Consider the following 23,889-nt stretch of genomic DNA (forward strand, 5'->3'; position numbering starts at 1 on the left):
GTCTGTAGAGCCAAATCTGCTGGCGTTTGAGTGGATATAAGTATGTACAGTCTTTCAGAGGTTACAGCCTGCCAATGTGTGTTTCTGCGGCGTTTGTGTACTTCTGTATGTAGAAAAAAACTTTTTGGAGATGGACAGCATCCAATCAGTGTGTGACTCATCCGATATAACATTCAGATGTAGCATCTCTGCAGTGTCTGAGTCACCATGCAGCAGTGACAGAGTGAGCAAGAGGGAGGGAGAGACAGAGAAAAAGGAAAAGAGCATATAACAAAGGAAGCTGATATGCTGAAAGAAAGATCATGACATTATTTTATCTTTTTCATCTGACTCTTTTTCTGCAGCATTCGCGGATCTTACTTTAGTCTGTCAGAGGCGTTATCTTGTCTACGAGTGATGTTGTGTCAATCTAGAGCTCACAGGAGGTGTACGCTTTGTGAGTGTTTTAAAATCTAACAGAATTGTCAACATGTGGCTCAAATAATACTGCACATTTCTCTAATAGTCAGTAATATGTGACATTGAAAGGTAGGGTCATATACGTGTAGTATTTCTTTGAAATATTTACAGAGGAAGGAGAATGTTTTGGATTAAATGAGACAAATGCAGGAAGGTGCAGGACACAGGAAGTGTAATGCCAATAATGCAAAGAAAAGCAAATGGGATCTTTGGACATTTTACAGTATTTTACAACTTTATATGATTCACATGAGTTAATTTTCTGGTTATCTCCACTCAACTCTTGCTCTCAATCATTCAATAAAAAATACAATCTAAAATAGCAATTAAATGTAACCAGTCTGGGTGTAATCTTACCAGTTATGATAGAAAACTAATGGGAGTTGTAGCTTTCACTCTCTGTTTTCAGGTGAAATATCAAGCTGCACATTTCCCCATCATATTTCCAAAGCAAATGTCAGAGGCAGTGTCTCATGTGTGTTTTATCCTATTTGTTTATTGTCTGTCCCTTTTCTCCCACACACACTCGCCCCAAGGTTTCGCCTCTCACAGACTCAGCTCTTAAAGGCGCTGTGCATCAATATTTTTTCACCGCAGTGACACAGAACAAAATCCATTAGCTGGATGCAAATCGTTGCTGTTAAGTTCTCATTACAAATGGCTACAGGAAGTCACTAACAAATAGTAAGAATAAACGACTGTTTGTCATGTCATGTCTATTGGAGCTATTTTTTTCAATTAAGGGGCGTGTGGTTGCTGCTGTGGATGGGGGGTAATTGCCTGCAACTGCAAAGCAATTTCTAACCCTAATGGGTAAATTGCAGTGTGTAAAAAGGGGCTTGTTGTTGGGCCATTCATACTGGCAATTACGTCAAATGGTTTAACATGAGATGATAAAAGGCCTGTTTTTAAGATTTAGATTGTTTAACACGTGTTTTGTCAGGGTTGTCTTTATCTAACACAAATGAAAGTTGTAGGAAAGTGATTCATCACAATCAGCCCCAGTGATAGTGTCGTCCTTGTGTTATCCCCCCGCTTTGAGACCTCTCTATCAGATGTGTCAAATCACTGTAACTAAATGGACAACTATTGTCCATGAAATCAATAAAGAATGGAAGGAAGTGTGTATCTCTGTATGAGTGTTTATGTAGACAATTTTGGTTTTCCTTATTTTAATAATATGAATACCTTATTGTAAGTGTAACAATGTCATAAAAAAGCATTTAGGCAACATTTAAAATATATTTTGGACTTATTGTTGTCATATATTTTCTCCAGTCCTATTAGACATGAAAGCCCTCCCCCATCTCTCACTTTTTAATGAGATTTGGAGTGTGTGTGTCACCCCACTGTGAAGCCATCAGTGACCGACAAGAGGACAAAAGGAGGCCTGATGCTCGGGTTTTGGAAAATACCCCCCTCCTAACCAGACACACACATTCATACACACACACACACACACACACACACACACACACACACACACACACACACACACACACACACACACACACACACACCGCTAGCTCCCATCTGGTGAAAGGGCATTAAGAGGGGAGCCTGAATAAGGAACTACAGCACACACGCATGCATGCATACACACATATACGCACACACACTTCAATCCAGGTGCCTTAGCTACATTAATTGAGGAAAAAATGCCTCCCTCCCCTTCTTGCCCATGTTCCTAAGGTTTGTATCTTTTATTATTATTTTATTCAGCATCAACTTGTGCTGCAAAGCTCTGCTCTTTGGTTTTTGTCTCCATCCAAATATCCTATTAAATATGTAATTCTTCTCAAAATAAAAACCTAAATTTAAAGCAAGGAATCAGTAATCCTGACTTACACGAAAATGACATAAGCCTATTTACTAGATTTCTGCCTTTGCACCCCTCTATATACCAAATTAAATGTATGTTTGCTCTGAATAATGGAGGAGAATTTGTGATCAAACCAGCAGAAACCTGTGTGCATCCTCTTGAGAGAAAACTATTCTTTTTATTTCTTCTTCTGTATATTCTGTCTTGGAATTGCTTATTTTAAAACTGGTCCAGCATTGGACGGCAAAGACAAAGAAGTAAGAAAGATTATTATGATGTCTTCATGTAAACAGAATCTGCAGACCTCTCAGCTCCATGCACATAATCTTGCATTATACTGATGCAAGTGTCTTTCTTCACGTGTGTGTGTGTGTGTGTGTGTGTGTGTGTGTGTGTGTGAGTGTGATCTTGAACAGGGCCTGATAAAGAAGAGTTTCTGACTTAGTAATATTAGAATGCCTCGCCCCAGAGGCTCCCCCTCGACAAGCCTATGACGCACTTCCTGACAAGGTGGTAGGAGGCTGCATATGAGGAGAGGAGAAAGAGGTGGTCGGGACCAGCTAAATATATACCAGCTGTTGTGATAGTGCTAAAGGCTGGCATGTGCAACCAATCATTCTTCCTGACTCGTGCAGGAGGAGGATCCCGCTGCCGTTTCCCGAGCCAACCGGCACAGATTCTTGTAGAGGTGCAACATATAGAACAGGATCATTTAAGGGCTTGAATACAATGATGCCATGCTGTATTCTGCACATCTATGTACAGCTCAGTGAATACGCCCATGGTTGTGTTACGCAGTGATGGTTCGTTAAGCACCATGGACAGCTCACGTGTGGCTGTGTGTGACTGCAGAAAGCAGGAGAGGCTGCATAAAGTAACAACACATTTCCTTTACCCAAAACAAAGACAATTCTCTTCATGCAGTTATTTTTAATGAAGCAACTCTGAAAAATGCTAATGAGTGACACAGAAAATGTTTAATAATTCATGAGGTATGGAAAAAAGACAGCAGTAAATGCTTTGTTTGTGATACTTTGAGGATAAGAATTCCCATCATTAATTCAGTCATAACTAAAGTGATCCTCATGTGTCGTGCTTTAACTTAAGTCGATATCTAAAGACATATACTTTGTCATCATCCCGTGACTCACTGAGAGGTGCTGGAGGCACATTGTGCAAATCAGGAGCTTATTTATGATCAGCATAGGCTCTCAGGGGCCCGAGCACAACATGAGCACAGCCCCCGAGTCATTAAAGAGTGATTTTGGCATCCACTTCCACTCCTCTCACACACGCCCCCTCCGCTCCCTTGAGACTGTAGCAGCACCTGCCCCCCACCCACATTTGAGCAGCCATTTAAGACGCTGAACATACGCGCATGCATTCTCTCAATTTAGCATCCATGCTGTCAGACGTACACGCCCCAATGCTATATTTATATATATGATGCAAATGACAACGTTAAAACCAAAGAGAACATTTAAAGAGCTGCCGGGTGATGTGTTTCTGCACAAAGACTTGCATCAATACGCAGACACCGAAACTGACGTTACCTTGAGTTTTCTTTTCTTTTTTTACCTTTTCTGTGGGGAGAGGCAGTGGCAGGTTTTTTGTAAAAAGCGAATTGATTGTCACAAAGGGTTATGGGTCACCTCCCTCACTTGCACCGGGACAAGATGACGGTTCTGGCTGGTTGACTGTGAGAAAATACCATTTAGGGGTGACTGGTGACACGTTTATTGAGCCTGTCAAATTAACAAAAGCAATGAGCTGAGCCGGGACAAGAGTCACAATAACACACACACACACACACACACACATACATAGACAGAGATGTTTTTAATATCACCAGAAGTTGTTTGTCAATCAAACACTGATCTCTGTTTCACCTTGGGCTTTTCAGAGCTTCTGCTGAGTTGTTTGACGTCAGTGATGTTAGGAGAGAGAACGTGGTCTGAATTTTACTTCACTAATACGGATCGACACAGTGCAGGAATCCATACAAAATGACTTTATAGATAGACATCTCTAGGTAAACTACATAGGAAAGAGATGAGCAGATACACAGATACGCTGCAGTACATTGATGCTGAAGGTGATCATTTAGCAGAGTAGGGACTACCGTATATGCTACCATTAATCATGTTTTGTTCTGTTTTAGTTAATATTTATGAATAAAATATCTATAGCAGTTGTTGAGTTATTTAATGATCCTCTTCAGACATGTTTTAAGACTTAAAAAATACTTGTACTTGTGTCTGGTTTGGTTTTACCTTGTTAAGACGAGTTGTGATGTCACAAAATCATTTTGTACGTACACGTCTCTGTACATAACGTATTTTTCGTTTTGTTTGTTTGTAGTTTGATCAATAGAATGTTATTCCATTGTATACTTGTTGAAGTTATTATCTCTGTATGATATTGTATGTTAAAGTGCTCATATTTAATATTTTGCTTTTTCCCTTTCCTTTATTGTGTTATATATCTTTTTGTTGTGCATGTTATAGGTTTAAAGTGAAAAAGCCCAAAGTCCACGCCAACAGAAAACACAGTTCACAAACTGCTCCAAACAGCTCTATTGTTGTCCAGCCTTTACTTCCGTGACGAACGTGCGTCACTTTGTAACACACGTTATAATGCTCGCCTAGCTGCTAACGTGGCACGCCCTCATACTCTGCTTCTGTCTGCAGACCTAGCTACTGCGCATGTGCGACTCCAAACAAAGATGGAACAGTAGTGAGATGCCTCACTCGGTAGCTAAAACGGAGAGCTCAACACACAGGGTGAAAAGAGGAGCTGCAGCAATTTTTTTTTATTAAACCAAGTAAACATATTCTGATATATCCTCTAAATAAAATTATGAACCTGAAAATGACCATAATATAAGCACTTTAACAGGGTGGGGGTTTTTTTTTACGTTTTCACTAAAAACAGTCACTAATCAGGTAAATACAGAGTGATATGGATAATATTGGAAATAATGATTCTGGAAAGCCCAATCTAAGTTGTGGACATTGGAAAACCTCACTCTTGGGAGGTACAAGCATGTCCAGCTTGAAATCTATAAAGTGGGGATTATAGGATTATTTAATTGTTATATGACTAGTATTATTATTTGATTTATTCATCTTTAAAATGTTTAATGGTTATGATATATGTAAAATATTTTATTTCTCAGGTTTTACATATTGGTCTTGTCCATAAAAAGAGATGTATGCTAAAAAAAAAAACATGCCTTTCACTTCAGTGGAGCATCTCAATGAGACATTTACCTGACAGAAACAAAGATATTGTATCTCTACTCAGGCTCATACTGCTGTGTTTTGTTGTACAGTATCTCCTCCGATAATCATCTGTGAGAACTGTGTGGAGAAGATTTGTTGGTGGAGGTGGGGATCGGCTCCTGAATCAAACTAACACCTCCAAGTAGCTCAATAAGTGCTCCTCGATAGGTCCAGCCGAACACTGGGGACCAACCCTATTGATTTCACCGGCGGGGGAAGGAGGGCAGCCATTAACTGTGCACTTCCTGTGGCCTTGGTGGAGCAGCTAACACTCACTCTACTGAAAAACCTGTCATGATTTTACCCACACATCACTTTTTTTTCATACCATATATATTTATGTTTATTATTGCGTCTTGATTAATAAGTGGTGAGAAAAGTCCTGCAGAAAAATGAATACAGTACGTTGTGAATTTACCCACCATGCTCTGTCTTCTCAGTGTACAATTTTCACAATGCCTGCCTCAGTTATGTTTATTCTTACCCATTCTGCCTCTGTGTCCCTCCTTTCAGCCACTTCCCTAGGCCCCTTCATAACCATTTCCCCGCCCACCTGCTCACCTGTTCCCCATTTCCCTCATTAGTCTCGCAGTATATATACCAGCCATTTTTTTTTCCTTTTTCCACCCACGTTTTGCCAGATTGTCTGGTTTGCAACTGCCCTAGTTATACAGCCTTTTCTACCTGATCAATTTTCATAATTTGAACATGTAACCTTGTTGTTCTTCTTCTTCTGGGGAAGTCAGTGTAGACTAATTCATATTTGGCCAGGTATCTTAATATCTACTGTAAAGACAGACAATATAATCAGCATCCATACATTTGTTGAACTTTTTTTTCAAATGTTATCACTAGATTTCCCTTTTTTTAAATAAAAAATTGGCAGAATGTCACTCGATGTCTCACAGTGTTATATGTCCATCAGAGATCCACTTTCTTTATTGTGAGTGTATGCTAGCATGTTAAAGTAGCGAAGCCATTCAATTTTCCACACATTTGCTCATAATTTCACTTCAATCTGTGACTGTAGCTTTTGCAGGCCACTGATCATGATTAGAAAGTATTTTTTAACTCCACATGGAGAGGAAATATTTAGTGGAGCATTTAGCAGCTAAAGGAGTTGCTAAAAAGAGTGAATATTGGACTTACATTCATCAGGAAAACAGAAACACATGGAATATGTAGCAATGGAAGTTGCTAAGAAATGTATAAAGTTGACAAACACAATGCCCTTCTATATGTTATGTTCTTCAGCACTGTCTTTGTCACAAATAGTCAGGACACAGATTTCTTTGCTTTTTTATCAAAAAAGGATATAGAGTATTTCATTTCGACACCAACAAACCTCTCAATTTACACAGCAACAGAAGCCATAGAATCATACTTTAACTTCAGAGGCACAACAACAGGAAACTTTTAACTACTTCAGGTTGCACATTTGTCAGTTTTGAAAATGTAGAATTGCCTGTTTAGGTTTTATTCTTAATGTCAATGATTATTGTAACAATGAAATCAGTTTTTAACAGGGTGAGGGGGAGGTACATGTGGTTAAGTAGGGAAACGGGGTTCCAGCCACTGAATAAAGAACATTAATCAAACTAAAAAGTGAAGAGAGAGAGAGAGAGAGAGAGAGAGAGAGAGAGAGAGAGAGAGAGAGACAGGGGGGGGGGAACAACAGCACACAGTCCATGTGGACCAACAATAACAGTAACATGAAGAAGAAGAAGAGCGTCCGCTTCTCAGACGAAGCTCTTTTTATCATTCTCATCGGGTGAGCAGCCCCGTCACAAACTCCTTGCACTTCCTTGTTGTCAAAGAAGTTTGTGTTGGACTCTACTACTATATTTGTCATACATATATTTCTATGTTTTTTTTCTTTACAAGTGTTTATTTTCTACATTTGTTATCACAAAAAACACGACTCTTAAACAAATGCATAAAAACAGTTACATAATGACTGTTCATGACGTTTTGACCAGAACTGTTACTATGGATTTATTGCTTTGTACACTGAGTAATGTTTTGGTGCCACCTGCACACTTTGGTGTCCTAACGCTGGAACCTCGCTGCTGATGGTCTGTACTCCCTTAAAAAATATTTGACTTTCGGCTAAAACCCAGCTCTGCTTTTCACCTTTGGTTGATTGTGCAAAGAAATTGAAGCATCAGTAACAGTTTCTGAGACAAAGACAAATAAGTTTGAAAAAAAGAAGAAAAAAAGGACACACTACAAATTTCACTTTGTTCCATGCATAAATACACATCCACACACATCTATATTGTGAAGTGCTGATTTAAGGTCTCCACAGACATGTGACAAATTAAACAAAATTGATCCCCTTCAGACCTTGTCGGTGTTAAGTGCAGAATGAGGACAAAACAGATTCTGGAGGTGTTGTGCTTGTTCTTTCTATTCAGGAGCCTAACACACTTTTCATTGCCAGACTCTCATAAAGTCAGGCCATTATATTATACATCAAATCATAAACTGTCTCTTCTTACTTCCATCTTACTTGTGATGGAAATGGACAAATGGCAGTTTGTCCAAATTGCACTCATTTGTGATTGCCCATCCTGCTTTTCTATAATTGCGAATAGAAATATCCTGTTTTGGTGAACTTTATGCAAAGTATAGATTTATGTAAACATAACAAAACAATAATTGCTGTGGAATGTTCACTTCAACTTCTATGTCATTTGACATTTTAAACTCTTCTCCCTTAAAGGCCCTGAAAACACATTTTCTCAATCAGCATCTCACTTTTAACAATGTGATCCTACATTAACACTTAGATTTCTGCTAAAGTTAGAACAGTTTTAATTATTACACATGACAGATTTCTTTTTTTTCCCTTTAATTGTTGCTTATTCATAAATAGTTGATGTTTTTGAGATATACTTAGTTTTCAGGGGCTTTAACATTAAGAATTACTATCTCATCCATTTCATCATGTAAATATCCTTCACATTATTTTAAATATTATTGTTTCTCCTCTTCTCATTTAACATTATTAGATTTGCTATATGGTAAGACTCTCATACTGATTTTGGCTAAAAATTTTGCATTGCACAAACCCTTCATAAGGTCGTATCTCTTGGTCTAAATTGAATCTATAAACTCTTATACATCTTTAATTTCTAGTTATCTCTCTCATATATGTTTTATTTAAGATTAATCATTTAACAATACATTGGTAGAGCTACAGTAGACTTTTGACAGTAATGGTGAGTATAATGATGAGAATGGCTTTACTCCTGCACTACACTGCTGAGATGTGACGGGTTGAAATTGCTAAAATCAAACGCTCAGCTGCAGAGGTACAAAATGGATCACATATAGCAAATATTGGACAGTATTTGTTTTACCTTATGCAAGTGTAACCAAACGGTCATCACAAGTCATTACATGACACTCATATCGCTTCACCAGGACTTTTACACACACACACACACACACACACACACACACACACACACACACACACACACACACACACATCATATTGTGCATTAAAAGGACACACTACTCTGAGTGCATTCAGGAGAGATACAGTTCAATCTATATCAACATAGTGTCTAGTTTCTGTTTACAACAATGTGCGGTGACATATCTATACACTGTAATGGCTGGCTTGTAGGACCTTGTATTGTAACAGTTAATTTGATAAATAAGGGGTTGGTTCGGATGGGCAGCTTCTATGGAACCCTACAGGCTTCAGTGTGGTCAGAAAGCCTTGGCTGATGGGATAAAAATATTCACATGTACACACAACTGCACTCCAAATGAATATATCTATTAACAATATGCATAATAATACATGTACAGGCTGCCAATTTGATATGTGTTACACCTCTATTAATCGAATATCTTTGATTTCTTGACACATTTTACAAATTTTCAGTTGATACTTTTTTTTAGAATTTGTGCAAACAATACAACACTAGATTGTAGGTTTTCTTGTTTCTCATTTGTTGATATTTTTATGACTAAACTGATGCACACTCAGGAAAATAGGTCTACTCATGTGTCAGTGAATGTGTGTTTGGTCTAGGAGTATCCCTCATCCTTCTTATATCCGTAGCCTCCTGTCTGTGCTTCCTCCTGGACGTACTCCTCCGTCTTCTCCCAACCTGAAGCCCAGCCTCCATTCACCTGTGTGGTTGCACCGTAGGACTTAGCCGAACCTCCAAAGGCACCGTAACTTTGAGTAATATCGCCCGTCTCTTCTGCCAGCTCGTCCTCGTCTATGAAGCCACACTTCTCCTCGCTGGTCAGTTCTGGGTCGGCCCACGGCTGTTTTTCTCCCGACGCAAAGATTCCATAGAAGATCACTCCTCCATAATGCACCATGGCAGCGATCAGGAACACATACTGCCACTCCTCTCGAGTCTGAAGAGAGAAGGAAAACAAAGTTGTTGTATTTTAAACCCTTAAAAGAAACGTCTGGACATTTTTTATATGTATTTTATTGTGAAGAAATCCGATGAAAATAACTAAAACCAACAATGGATAGATGTTACTAACAAGTCTGTGTGGCGAAGCCAAAAACCATTGGGTGACATACCACCAACCACACCACCAAAATGCTGTATATCATCCTGCTGCTGCAAGTTCTCACTAGTAATTGAGTATTAATTTGCAGTTAAAAATAGTCCCCAACAAATGCACAATTTACTTCTGTTTGTGTAATATTTGCTAACAACTACAGCCTTTAGCCTTTTTAAATAAATGAAACTATATATGTGCGTGATCTCTAGTGATGCAGTCATAAAAAAACATGGAGTCTTGGGTTTGAATATTTTACCCAGTGTGAACATCATATACATACATATACATACTTTCATATATTTACTGTCCAGGTACCACCACACAATGAGATTATAAGGGAGGCAGGACTCTAAGTTAAGTATAAGTCCTATTACTTAGTCATCGTATCTGTCTTTATCTGAAACTGAATTGTATGTGCTTTGTATTAATTATTATAATATAATACATTATTATCGTAATTTGTTATTAGTACACCACGTCCCGCAATTATGACTCATAGTTACTTTTGTAGAGGCAATGCCCTCTAGTGGCCATAGTAATTATGACGGGAGCAAAGCAGAAAGTGATGTGACAAAGTATGACAGGACTTTCACCAGGAAAGTCGTTACCCATTGAAAATGAAAGTAAACAGCACATTTTTGTTTCTTTATGTTCAGCGTCATGTGCGTAACTGGGTAACTGAAAGTGAAGTAACGTCTGATTTTAACCCCAACCCAAACTGTTTTTTTAGACTGAACTACCGGTAAGTAGTTTTGGTGCCTAAACATAACCAAACTGAGACCATTTCACAACATTTACAACGTGTTTAAAACCACAACCGTCTCTGGTTCTGATAAGAGGACGGAAAACGCTCCTGTGGGTCGTATTAGAGGAAAAGAATAAACTACCTATATCGTCGTATGGTTTGGAGGACTTGTTGGATGCTTCATATGAAGAGATATAGTTGTTGAAAAATACATGAATAAACACCTATGTCTGCTTACAGCTACATTTTAGTGTAAACCATGTCTTAAACGTCCTATACTGCTTATAATAAGGGCCTTAATAATAATAGGGTAAGTGTTGTTGATTTATCTTATCTTTAAGACCTAAAATACTTATTGCACACATAAAATAAGAGGATGAGTGAAGAACCCTTGAATGTAGAACCCCTTACCTTGTTCTTTGTCATAGTACCAACAATTATTGGGCACACCATCCCAGACAGGGTACCCACACCATTAGAGATGCCCATTAGGATACTGGCGTAGCGTGGAGCGATGTCCAGGTGATTGACATTAAAGCCTGATGGAGCAAAAAAACACATTTTTACACGAAATTAAAATAGCGTTGATTTTATGTTTTTGAATTATGACAAGGTCAGACAGCCACATTTAAATGCCAAATTGAGGCAACACTGTGACAGTATTAAGTAATAAAAGCAACAGAAGCAAGACACAGTTGTAGATAAAAGTAGCACAAATGGTGACCATCTTGTTGCAGAAATTGATAGCAACTCGCCATACATCCTCCTCCTCCCCCACTCCGACTGGCTGAATGAGTAAGTGTCCTCGCGATCTGCCTCACACTGCCTGTCTGGCAAATCCCCCGAGACAGCTAGCACTGAATTATTAAACACTCCAGGAGAAAGCTCAAGAACAACAGGCAAGAAACTGATTTTGTACACAGTCACAGACCTGAGCATTTAGGTGAAAATATCTGTTGAATGAATGGCTAAAGATAGCTGAGAGGTTCCTTTTGTTAGACAGTTAAAATGTGTTACAAACAATATCTGAAATCTGATGTCTTAAGAAAGTCTACGCAGATTAACCTAATTGCTGTTGTCATTTGGGTGTGTTTGAGAACATTCAATACTGCATGCATCTGAAACATCAAATTATCAAATAACAGCAAACATACCGCTAGGGATGTTAACAAAATGTAAAATATATTAAAGTTAAAGTGGCACAAATTTACTGCAAGCTTAGACTGGAAGTACAGGCTGCTATTAACTACTAAATTAAATAAATAGTTTGACATTTTGGAAAATATGCTTGTTCTCTTTTTTGCCACAAGTTTGATGAGAAGATCTACACCACTCTGACATGTGTATGGTAGCTAAATATGAAGCTACAGCCAGGAGGCGTTAGCTTAGCTTAGCATAAAGACTGGCAGCAGAGGGAACTATTAGCATACAAGGTATCAATCTTCAACGCTCAGCAATAATAGCAGCAACAAATAACTATTCGTTTAAATACACTTTTGAATTTCCTTGTTTACTTTCTTTTACAAAGTACTGGCTTTGTTCTTCAAAATTATGCCAGGAAACAGCACAGTAAGTTGTTGTTGTGAAAGGTATTCTACATATTCACATATTTCTCCCCTTCAAATGTGGCTTATTAGCCTTTCCTTAGACACCCCCATCTATTGGCCCTTCTATTGTGAAAACTATACTTTCCACTAGCCACACTACATTAGACCCAGTACGACCTCATCATTATCACATTATTTAACTACAGTATGTCATATCCTAAATTGTACATACTGTAAGTTACGTTCTGATTGAGCAGAATGTGTGTTTTACTTGTACTGACCTGATATAGCAAATCCACTGAAGCCCACTGCCAGCACCAGGAAGGAAATGGCCACCCCTTTGCTGTGGGAATATCCTACCACCAGCAGCAATGTGGCCTCCATGCCAAATCCTAACAGAGACAGACAGCAGGTCACACACACACACACACACACACACACACACACACACACACACACACACACACACACACACAGAAACACACAAAGCCCACAGGCTGTTGGTCATTGCGGTGCCAATTGAATTAAGCATGATACATGGCTTGCACTCAATTACGTAAGTGACAGATATGAAATCAATGCACAGTCACAATCAGCAGGTCAGCTAAGTATTGAGCAGATAGATTTTACAAAATACAAACACAACCATGTCTCTGGCAGTAAAGAGCAACTAAAAAAGAAGCGGTATGAATCTAACACCATGAAAGTAACACCCTGTAGCTGTGCAGAGAGAGGTGTGGAAAATTATATTTCATCCTCAATTCAGACTTATCACCTCCACAGTTCATGATTTTCCTGACAGTGGTAGTCGACATGATGTTTCTGCTGCGTAGGTAGTCAGCCAGCTGACCCCCGATGGGCACAATGATGGTCATCACCAAATGTGGCAGGGCAGACAGCATGCCAACCTGCAACCACATGCAGAAAATCAACCAAATCAGTTGCAGTACAATAGGACAGCATAATAAATGAATAAATCATCATTTAGTGTTCACTGACAAGGACAGTGTCTTCTGACTGTTTTTTCTTTTTTGCATCTATAAAATACCAAAGATTTTATTGTGAGATTGTTGCCATGGGTACTACTTTTTTATTCAATTTTCTGAATTTTTGAGGTCACTATAGTGGATACATTTCACACTCAGAATTTGGACACAAATAAAATGGGTAAAAGCAGTGCACTACATGGTGAATAGAATAAGATTAACGGATATTCTGAGTGTTACTGACTTAATAATAATAAACACAAACGTTACTCCCAACTTTAACTTTGATTGTTTCTTATTTAATCATGCATATTTGATGTTATAAATACTTAAAGGGGTACTTTGCCAATTTTAAACCAGCTCTGTGTCATCTTTGTGTGGGCAGTGTGTTTAGATAAAGGGCATTTGGCTTCTCTCTGCGCTGCCAGTGCACATTTTGTGTTATCCGACATATCTTGACACACCTCCGCTGCTCCGTTCCGTGGGGAGCTCTGTGCAGTTGTGGCAGAGAGGGAAACCAGACACCATTCATCTGCACACATTGCCCACACTGCCATGACACAGAGCTGGATTTAAATCAGCAAAACATCTCTTTAAGATATGAAACAAAGTTTTTAGGGGCTTTAAGAGATTGTGTACAATATTAATCAAACATTTTGCCATTTCATGCATTGTATAATAGTTAGTACAGAGCTAAGTTACACCTGAGGTTATAGGTTACATTGATTTTATGTTTTTATTCCATATGAATCACTTATTTTATGGCTACATATTTTATTTTTCTATTACAGGAAACCCATGCCATTTCACCTTAAAAAAAACTTAAGACTTAACAATCGTTTGTTTCCTTTGGAACCAATGCTGCCTTCTTATGTAATGTATCAGTCCATGAGAAAGACCCTCAGGCCAGCAGTTGCACTGACATCGATTTTGAGTAAAGTATCACAATGATCAGCTCTATAACGGCTGCCACTAGTGTTGTGTTTTTCCACATAGCATTTGAATATAATTTATTGATCATTCAATTCATGCTACACCATGGGCAGTGGTGGCCTAAAGGTGCGTGTGACCGGGAGGTCGTCGGTTCAATCCAGACCGACAGGATGAAATCTAGTTGGGGGAAAGTGAAAGAGCAGCACTTGTCCCTCCCTCATTACCACCACTGAGGTGCCCTTGAGCAAGGCCCTTAACCCCAATTGCTACAGTTGAGTTGCTCAGTGGCCAGCAGATCAGACTGTGGTTGTACTGGGCAGCTTCCAGGTATGAATGTGTAACTGTGTGAATGTCGTTGCAAATGAGAATTTGTTCTCAATCGACTTATCTGGATAAATAAAGGTTAAATTAAATTTAAAATGTTTGTCAGTTGTCTGCTGACTTGTATTGTAAGCTCACCTTGCTTATCTCAAAGCCAAAGACTTCCTCAAAGTATGCAGGCTGGCTAATCAGCAGCAGGTAAAAAGTCCAGCTCCTGCAGAAGTTGGCCACGATGATTGCATAGACAGGCATAGAAGTAAAAAACTTCCTCCAAGGGGTCTTGAATTTCTGGAATAGATAATCACAAAGGGCTGCATTTTACACATACATTTGGTCATGTCTCTCTGACAAAAGGTGATGGAAATGGCTGTTGAAACTGGAGCTTGGTGTTGTGTTGGTTATTCTAGTACCCGTTACAATACAAAAGATTGAAAAACAAAGAGTTTTGGGAGGAGTGAGTTATATTTATTGTCTTTCTTAAGTCTGATGTTACCTCGGAAGGACCCGATAGCTTGGCACTCTCTCCAATGCTCTCCTCAATGTAGCAGCGTTCCTCATCAGTGATGGTAGGATGTACAGCGGGGCTCTCATAAGACACAAGGATCCAGAACATGTACCAAAACATTCCAAAGCATCCTGCATATTACAGACAGATAACATGGCAGAACTTTAGATCATTTCACATGAAGAACTGCAGCTAATTCTGACCTCAGCAGTAATACACGCAGAGAGTGTTTGATCTTTCCAAAGTGCCTGAGAGAATTAAACCCAGACAGGAAAGCTAACTGTATCCAGTCCAGAGAGAAACACGGGGGTTATTTATTGACACACCAAAACATTTGGAGGGGGTGGGGGATCAATACGCAGTCTGCCTGGATAAATCCATTTGACTTTCACTGGGCTCTGTGTCAAACTATTAAAGTTTCAACCAAGCTTAAAAACACTTTAGCCACAAATTTTTCCAATTATATTTCATTTTTATTTCACCACAGCATTTTCTTCATCTCATATTCCCTTGTGCAAAGACACACACACACACACACGCATCATCAATCAATCTTACCATAGATATAGAACACAGAGGACCAGCCTGAGTACTGAACCAGGATCCCAGCCAGAGGCATCGCTATCACAGCACCAGCATAAGAGCCTGACAGACAGCAAAACAAGGGGGTAAAAGCTTGGAGGCTTCTTGACCAATATAGTAATATGCAACACATAATTGCTGAACCCAATTTATAAATACCAATAGGAGAAATAAGTATATACCACAGAATGAGAGGGTGGCCAGACGACTCCTTTCCAGCGGAGGAGCCCACTTACTCCAGATGCCATGACAGGCTGGGTAGGTCACTCCCTAAACACACCACACAGCAACAGTCTGTGTTAATTCATGGTGAAGAAACATGCAAAAAACATTAGCAGCAGACTGGAACTCTATGTTCTTTAGAATATTATTTTAAGTGCTCCTGACACACACAGTTTGTTTGGAAAATGTATGTATTTACAGAGTGGTCAATGCTCCATGTTGGAAAACGTTTTGCCACTTGGTTCAAATAAATATACAGGTTTGTACAATGAACAAATTACAGGCATTAGTTTGCACCCATTTTTTGATGGATCCAACATAGTATTATTCCAGTAAATAATAGCCTTAAAATCCTTATATTAATAGAAACAAAACCATTTTACACATCCATTTCAAACCTTATAAAGGCATAAACATACAAGTTGTATTATTGTTTGAGTTTAGGATGTACAAACAATCTGAGGGAATACCCTCTTAGATTTGAACATGAGCCAACAGATGTCTGATATAATAACTAACTAACATTAACATTTTTCACCCTTACAATTAACATGAACAAATTGCTGCGGTGCCATGAGCAAAGAGGACCTGATGAGCTGTGCATGGAGCAAAGCAGCACTGCAGCCATTAAATGTTCATTAGCCTCTAATTTGAACCAACCACTCTGACGTAAAGTACAATCTGCAAAGACTTTCTTAGGAGAGCAGTGCAGTGCGTTATAATATTAGATTGTTTTTATTCTTTATTCTAGATTGTTAGCCTTCAACAAAGATGTACTAGAACATGTTGTATGATGCTATGGTACTGGTGAAAGAATTATTGGTAACACTTTACTTGAAGGTATCTACATAAGAGTGACATGACACTATCATGAACACATGAATCCTAACCCTAACCCTAACTCTAACTCTAACCATAACTTGTCATGACAAAAATCGAATGACACTTATTAAAATAAGCATTATGTCATAAACGTTTATAATGTTAAAATACAGAAAGCTGATGCTACAGTTCTTACATATGCAAATATGACAGACAATGAAATGTAAAGATGAAGTTGTTGGTGGGCATCATTTGTATAAAGAAGGGATCTTTTTTAGGACAGGGGAATGTCTGGCTGAGGGTTTTTCTATTTTATTTCAATGCTTTTGGACAAATGGTATCAAATGCTTAGTCATCATGGTAGATAATTCGGTTACACTTTACTTGAAAGTATCTACATAAGAGTGACATGACACTGTCATGAATGTGTCATAAACATTATAAACGTTTATGACATAATGCTTATTTTAGTAAGTGTCATTCGATTTTTGTCATGACAAGTTATGGTTAGAGTTAGAGTTAGAGTTAGGGTTAGGGTTAGGATTCATGTGTTCATGACAGTGTCATGTCACTCTTATGTAGATACTTTCAAGTAAAGTGTAACCGAATTATCTACCATGATGACTAAGCATTTGATACCATTTGTCCAAAAGCATTTAAATAAAATAGAAAAACCCTCAGCCAGACATTCCCCTGTCCTAAAAAAGATCCCTTCTTTATACAAATGATGCCCACCAACAACTTCATCTTTACATTTCATTGTCTGTCATATTTGCATATGTAAGAACTGTAGCATCAGCTTTCTGTATTTTGGATGATAACAGACACATCTCACCAACATCAACTACACAGCAGCCAGATATCTGTGTGTCATGTTTCACTACGAAGCCAGAGGATTGATGTTCTTCTGCATATTCCTTTGCATCTATCTGTAGTGAACCTTTGCTATTGTGTTTCCAGGATACAAAGCGTGACAGCCAAATAGGACTCTGGACTATCCCACAAACACTCAGCTGTAGTGCACTGGATCAATACAGCCCATCTCACATTTCCGCTGTTAAATACCCTGTGCACGGTACAGTCTTTTCTTTTGCTTTCTCGAGTAACATTTGCAGGAAGCCCCTTTGTATTGTGTATTATTGCAAACCCTCAGCTTTTGATAGCCATAATATAAGAAACACACATCAGACATGACCTTTAAGTTCTATAAATTGTGAGAATAGTGCAGATTTGTGTAATGATTTGTATTGAAGGGAAGAAATAAAGATGTTAACATTCTCTTACCTCCACCAGCCCTTGTAATATCCTGACAAAGATGACACACCCAAAGTGGACTCGGGCAGCCGAGGGAATCAACATGTTGAGAATCGAGGTTAGCACAATGGCCGCACCAAATACCCTGAAAATGATAAGATATATATTTTAAATATCACATTTTATATATAGTAACTCCCCTCATGATTATTTTAACTGTAAGTGGCTGTCTGCTGCTCCTAATGCTTAGGGTGGGTTAATAAATGCAGAGATTGAATTGTACTATATTGTAGGCTACTGTACGATTGTATGTGACGAATAATAACGCTTCTTCTTCTACGTTATTAACATGTTTTAGCCTTGTGCCATGGTGACAAGGAGCAGATCATTGAAATATGAGAACACTTAGATGAATAATATCATTATTTTTAAGGAAAATATTTAAAGATAGCATTGGCCTTGAGGTATTTTAATTAGCCTACACTTTACTTTTCTAAAATTAACCACGAAAGATTACCGATTTATATTGAAAGGCCATTGAAAGTCTCTTTGTTTTTATCTCATTTTGGAAAGAACAGAAATCTGTCACATTTAAAAAACCTCTGTAGTGCTAGAGCATGAAGTCACGTGCAAAGGGTGAATAATCATTTAAATTATCACGTATCAACGCTATTTGTACATTGTGTCCTCGGTTCTGATTGGCACGCGCTCCTCCGACGTCATAAAAAAATATATTTTAAGCAGCAACGCCCCACTAATACGCATGTGTCGCCTAGCAACCATTTTTACTTCGGTAGGCCTACTCTTTCATGGAAAGGTGTTTTTCGTGAAGAATGAAATGTAGGCCTAGGCTAATTTTAATTTGTCATTGACATAGGCCTAGACACAAACAGATAATATATGGATCACTATTTTTTTACATTTTCGTATTTTGACTTTGCTAATAAGCAATAATGAAAAACGGAGACTGTCTGTCTCTGCTGTTAAAACGCCTACATCACTGCTCATTCATAGTTTAAACAGTAGCCTAGGCTGTAAGGAATCATTGGGAAATAACATGAGGTTTCTTCTTTGTTTTCGTCGTTAAAGGTAGACAAAAAAGGAAGGACTTTTTTTTTTTACCAGCAGCTGAGCAGAGTGAGATCACGCGCAGGGAGGGCCAGGCCATCCGTAAACACCGAGCTATTTCTCATTTCTGTCACGTTTTCCCGCCCCTTTCATCCGCACGCGGGGGACAAGCCCTAATCCGGTCGAGACTACTGTTGGGCACGAGACCAATTGATTTGATTACATCCACGTGTCAATCAACAATACGAGGAACAGACAACCAGGGTGCAGGGAAATAAAAACGTAAAAAAAAAAAAGAGCGATAGGCCTACATCAAAATCAGGTCTATAGCAGGTAGATTTGTTAGACTAAGATTGGCTACTTTTGGCTGCACTTTTTCATAATTAGCCTATTATTAGTCAATGGGCAATTGCCTTTAACTTTATAAACGTTGTTGTGCTCAAGATTAAGGCTTCTAGTGTTGAGCTGTTAGCGGAATCATTTCCCTTTACGTAGGCTAATGTTACCAGTTGGCCTAGCCTATAGCCATTTCAACATTCAATTCCTAAAACGTGCACCTTAATATTATAGCCTATAGGCCTAATGTTTATATCACTTATTATGAGGCATTGGCAGTGCCCATGTGAATTAAAGCCTTTGGCGACAAGACAGGGTCTGGTCTCCATGCCCCCACCCCAGGGAGCTCATTAACAGGTGGCAGAAAGCCCTGACACCGGGAGCTGCAGGCCTGCCAGCCCGCTGCTCAGCCTCTCCCTCTCTCTGCATCACTTCAGAGCAGCTGACTGACTGCTGCCGTTATGTGGCTAGTGAAACTCCTAACTGAATTCAATTCATAATTCAACAAGAACGACGCCATTTTTTTTATTTTTATTTCTGGCCTTATTGGCTGCGTTTTTATTCCAGTCCCCATGCGATTCATTTTCGTTTCCTAAAGGCCTACACATTTAAAAATGTACAAACAATATGTCTACAGAATGGGAGTGAGAGGAAGGGAGAGTCACGTCAACAGTCATTTCGTTTAATTGGCCAAAAATGGTAGGCTTAAAAAAAAATCAATCATAATCTGCCAAATTAATGGTACTTTGTTGTATTTATGGTAATTCACTGGGAGTGCCGCGGCCGCCTACCTGTTTGCTGCCAGCCTGGAGCATATGTATCCTCCCGGGATTTGTGTAACGATGTAGCCCCAAAAAAAAGATCCGTGAATAAGTCCCACCGTCTCTGGGTCCCAGTTGAACTTGGCTTTCTGGGCGATAATATGCAAAGAATGAACATGTTAAATTACCTCTGTTGAACACTTTTAGGTTATTAATCAAGAAACAAACGAAAAACATTTAGGCTTATTCTCATAACCTACTCTGAAAGGACTGGTCTAGGGCCTGTTTATAAAAGGCCTGCAACGATTTATTTCGACCAGATGACATTGATCTGTGCATGAAAACCATTCATGTGTCCTGCACTGTCAAAGAAAACCCACAGAGAAGCTGTGTGGAATTTAATAGCTGTTGGATGTAGGTACGATTATTTGGTTAATATTTGACCAAAACGCAAAAACACAAATATATGTAGGCTATCCATTTTAAATGTTGCCTGTAGGCTGTTGTGAATTCACTCACTGAGACATATGTTTAAACAGTAGGCCTAGGCCTAGTGTGTCTTCGAACTTATTTGCCTTTTATGCAAATAGACGCTGTCAAGGAAATGTGTAGGTCTATTTTCGAATAACGTTAACAGTATATGGCCATAAGCTATATATAGGCTATATAGGCTAAAATGTAGGCTTTTAACACCATGATCATTTTAAAATTGCATCGTATTACCCAAAAAGAATGCTATAAAAGCTAGCTGACATTATAATACAGGATCATCTCTATGGCGCATTGACGGGTTGGGCATGTTTTAAAATATCGTAGGCGTATTAAATTATTTCTTACGCACAAATATCTACTTACATTTTGAAAAGAACTCACCAGCCATAGTTAGTAGGAAACATTTAAGTGATTGTATGGCTTAATATGACAGTAGGCCTTACATACTGTAGCCTGTGCTGTGGGCTGTCTCATGTGTGGAGAAATGGCTCTTCCTCTTTATTTATTTTTCTTGATAAAATAAGAATCGGGTGTCTCGTGTCTCGAGGCATGCATTCTACGATGCTTTTACGTCAGAAGTGCTCGCTGCCGTTGCCACACCTCTTTGATGATGATCTTGCCGTTCTGGTGGATGGTGCTGTTGTTGACCATGCCCACTATGGCCACGCCCAGGTTACACCGGATACCGAAGGAGATGCAGAAGCCCAGGCCACTCATGATGGCGATGATGTACCGGCGGGGCAGGCCGAAGCAGTTGCAGTCGCACAGCGGGGGTTTCTTCTCCACAGCCTCCCGGGGCCGCCCATCCTCCGTCAGCTCGATCACCTCCCCGGTTTTCTGTTTCCTCTCTATCAGTCTGCAACAGCCAGGTGAGGACAGTGTCTCAAGTGTCCCCTGATAAAATAGAATTTTGATGCACCATACAAAAAATCTAAGATCGCTCCTGTAGCCTAATGGAAAATATTTCTAAGGCCCATTTTTATTTCGACTTGTGTGAATATTTCATTATGGATTGGGTGCTTGGGAGTTTGGGCGGTTTGTGTGTCTATCTGAAATTTCTTGTCATGTTAGTCATTAAAATGCAGTTCTTTCAGAATCACCATAATAAAACAGCTGTACTGGTGGAGAGGCCTCCATACTGTATTTACTTCTGCCACACTATAAGGAGCGTCACATCTGTGGGGTTCACGTCAGTTGACTCAACAGACATGAACAACGAATTAAAAGCAAATAATTGCTTCGGTATTTGCGCATAAGAACATAGAAAGAAACGAACAAACTTCCCTGTAGATCTGAAACCAGGCGAACATGTCCCTGACTGTACCGCATTGCAGCAGCCCGCTGACTTTACACTCATTAGCATTCACTGGACCGAGCAGCACCTCCAGACACACAACGTCTGTGGGCATTCCTCAAAGCCCACCTTTTTTTCTCTCTCTCCAGGAGAGTCACATTTATATGCCACACGTTGTTTGCCCAAATCCGGATTTAAAAATATAAAAATCGAAACATTTAAATGCAAACGGACGGACAGGGCTAATTAATAATGACCACAAAAAAGGAATCGAATAAAATGCAAATTGATGTATGACTATGAATCAAAGGCCTCAGGAAAATATAAAAGAACTAAACTTCATTGAAACGAAACTTCTGTAGATCATCAATTGCATGTAGAAATAAAGCACAGAAAGGCCACAAATGCTTAAGAGACAAAAGGGAATAATCTAGCTGGAGATGTAAAAACTAGCTAGCAAGATGTCTTATAGAAACCCCATATAAAACCTGTTGGTTGAAATGAACCAAGTGATGATTTTTAAATTAATATGAGACGCATGCTGCAGGTTTATCATTATATGTGCGTCACTGGTTTTTAAAGATAATAGGCTATGAAATGCTTCACGCGTGGCCTGCACGTCCTGTAGACTATAACCTCTGCCAATGAGACTCACGTACAGGCATCTAGGTTCATCCAAACCCCCCTGTCATCACCATACACACACACACACACACACACACACACACACACACACACACACACACACACGCACACAGCACGCACACACACACACACACACACACACACACACACACACACACACACACACACACACACAGGCCTATTTGATTGCCTACTTTTCTTCTCACTTCTAGAGGCGTGACTATATCCCTGTAAGTTGTAAAACAGTGTTTGGTGACCTGCAGACCTACACACCACCCTGACTCCTCTCTGGTAAAAATCAAGCATGCAAATAATTACACTTTAACGCGAGGAAATTGGCACGCGCCAATCAAGACATAAAAAAAGGCTTTTCCTTACCTGTGCATATGACCCAGGGTCTTCCCCGCAAATTCCTTCACCCCGGCCGCGGCTCTTGTCTTCACTGACTCCATATCCAGTTTCTATTGTGTAGGCTTATTTCTCACTATTATTTTACTGCTTAATCGTCATGTTACGGCGCAGGATGGCCGACTGCAGCGGCAACAACGAAAACAACAAACGAAGTTGTGAAAATTTTGAGTCCAGGGAGGCGACGATCCAAAAGACGAGTCTAATCTTCACAATGAAAGCACTAAAGCGGAAAAAAAGAGAAATCAAACGATCTGTGCGCCTTCAGCCACCACCAGCTCATCTCGTGCCTGGCGTAGGACTACAGTAGCCTCGCCAAGTGCCATCACGACGGAAAACGAAAAGGAGTGAAAATGATAGCCAGCGTCGTGAATATGTTGTGGATCTGTCCGGAAGAAAAAGAGAGAGAGAGAGAGATCGAGAAATAAAAAAGCTCAAAGTTTAGAAAGCAGAAGTGGGTGTTTGGAGATGCTTCAATAAATCAAAGAGGGAGTGAGGTTGTATCGTGTCTCTTGTGGTGCGCGCAGGTTCATCTGACGTCGTGTTCAGCACCGAGGTCAGCGACAGCAGCTCTGCGTCCAACATCTGGCCAGCTGCTTAGGACACATGAAGGCCAGAGTCAAAATATAACAAATGCATAGATATGAGTTGGGTTATATTAGTAATTTCATAAAACACTGGCGAGAAAAGGACATGTTTACAGTTCAACCCGTTGCTTTATGTCGCAGCATAAAGTATGTGAGATGTAATAGGCCTGCAACTTTAGATATTTCGATTATCCTATGTCTATATATTTTTATTTGGCGTTTTAATGCTTAAAAAGTATTTTTTTTAAAACAAGGACAGTCAACCCTA

General features: G+C 39.3%; 1 protein-coding gene across 1 annotated transcript; it reads right to left on the reverse strand.

Annotated features, from left to right (window-relative positions):
* Positions 1 to 9,611: 9,611 nt before the first annotated feature.
* Positions 9,612 to 23,078, reverse strand: slc17a6b (solute carrier family 17 member 6b). Its single transcript, XM_078247477.1, has 12 exons — positions 23,005 to 23,078; positions 21,288 to 21,543; positions 20,226 to 20,344; positions 18,061 to 18,175; positions 15,915 to 16,002; positions 15,709 to 15,795; positions 15,139 to 15,281; positions 14,784 to 14,933; positions 13,181 to 13,313; positions 12,687 to 12,797; positions 11,270 to 11,397; positions 9,612 to 9,954 (listed from the first exon to the last, which is right to left on the reverse strand). Exons 1-12 carry the CDS (start codon positions 23,076 to 23,078, stop codon positions 9,613 to 9,615), a joined length of 1,746 nt encoding a protein of 581 aa, XP_078103603.1. The 3' UTR covers position 9,612.
* Between the last annotated feature and the right edge of the window lie 811 nt (positions 23,079 to 23,889).

The sequence above is a fragment of the Sander vitreus genome, chromosome 1 (assembly GCF_031162955.1).
Source record: "Sander vitreus isolate 19-12246 chromosome 1, sanVit1, whole genome shotgun sequence".
In the NCBI taxonomy this organism is placed as follows: Eukaryota; Metazoa; Chordata; class Actinopteri; order Perciformes; family Percidae; genus Sander; species Sander vitreus.

Coding starts and splice junctions, on each gene's coding strand:
- slc17a6b (XM_078247477.1), bottom strand. CDS start 23,078: ATGGAGTCAGTGAAGACAAGAGCCGCGGCCGGGGTGAAGGAATTTGCG. Junction 12,798..13,180: donor GAAAATCATGAACTGTGGAG/GTGATAAGTCTG, acceptor TGTCTCTGTTAG/GATTTGGCATGGAGGCCACA. Junction 9,955..11,269: donor GTACTATGACAAAGAACAAG/GTAAGGGGTTCT, acceptor TTCTCTCTTCAG/ACTCGAGAGGAGTGGCAGTA.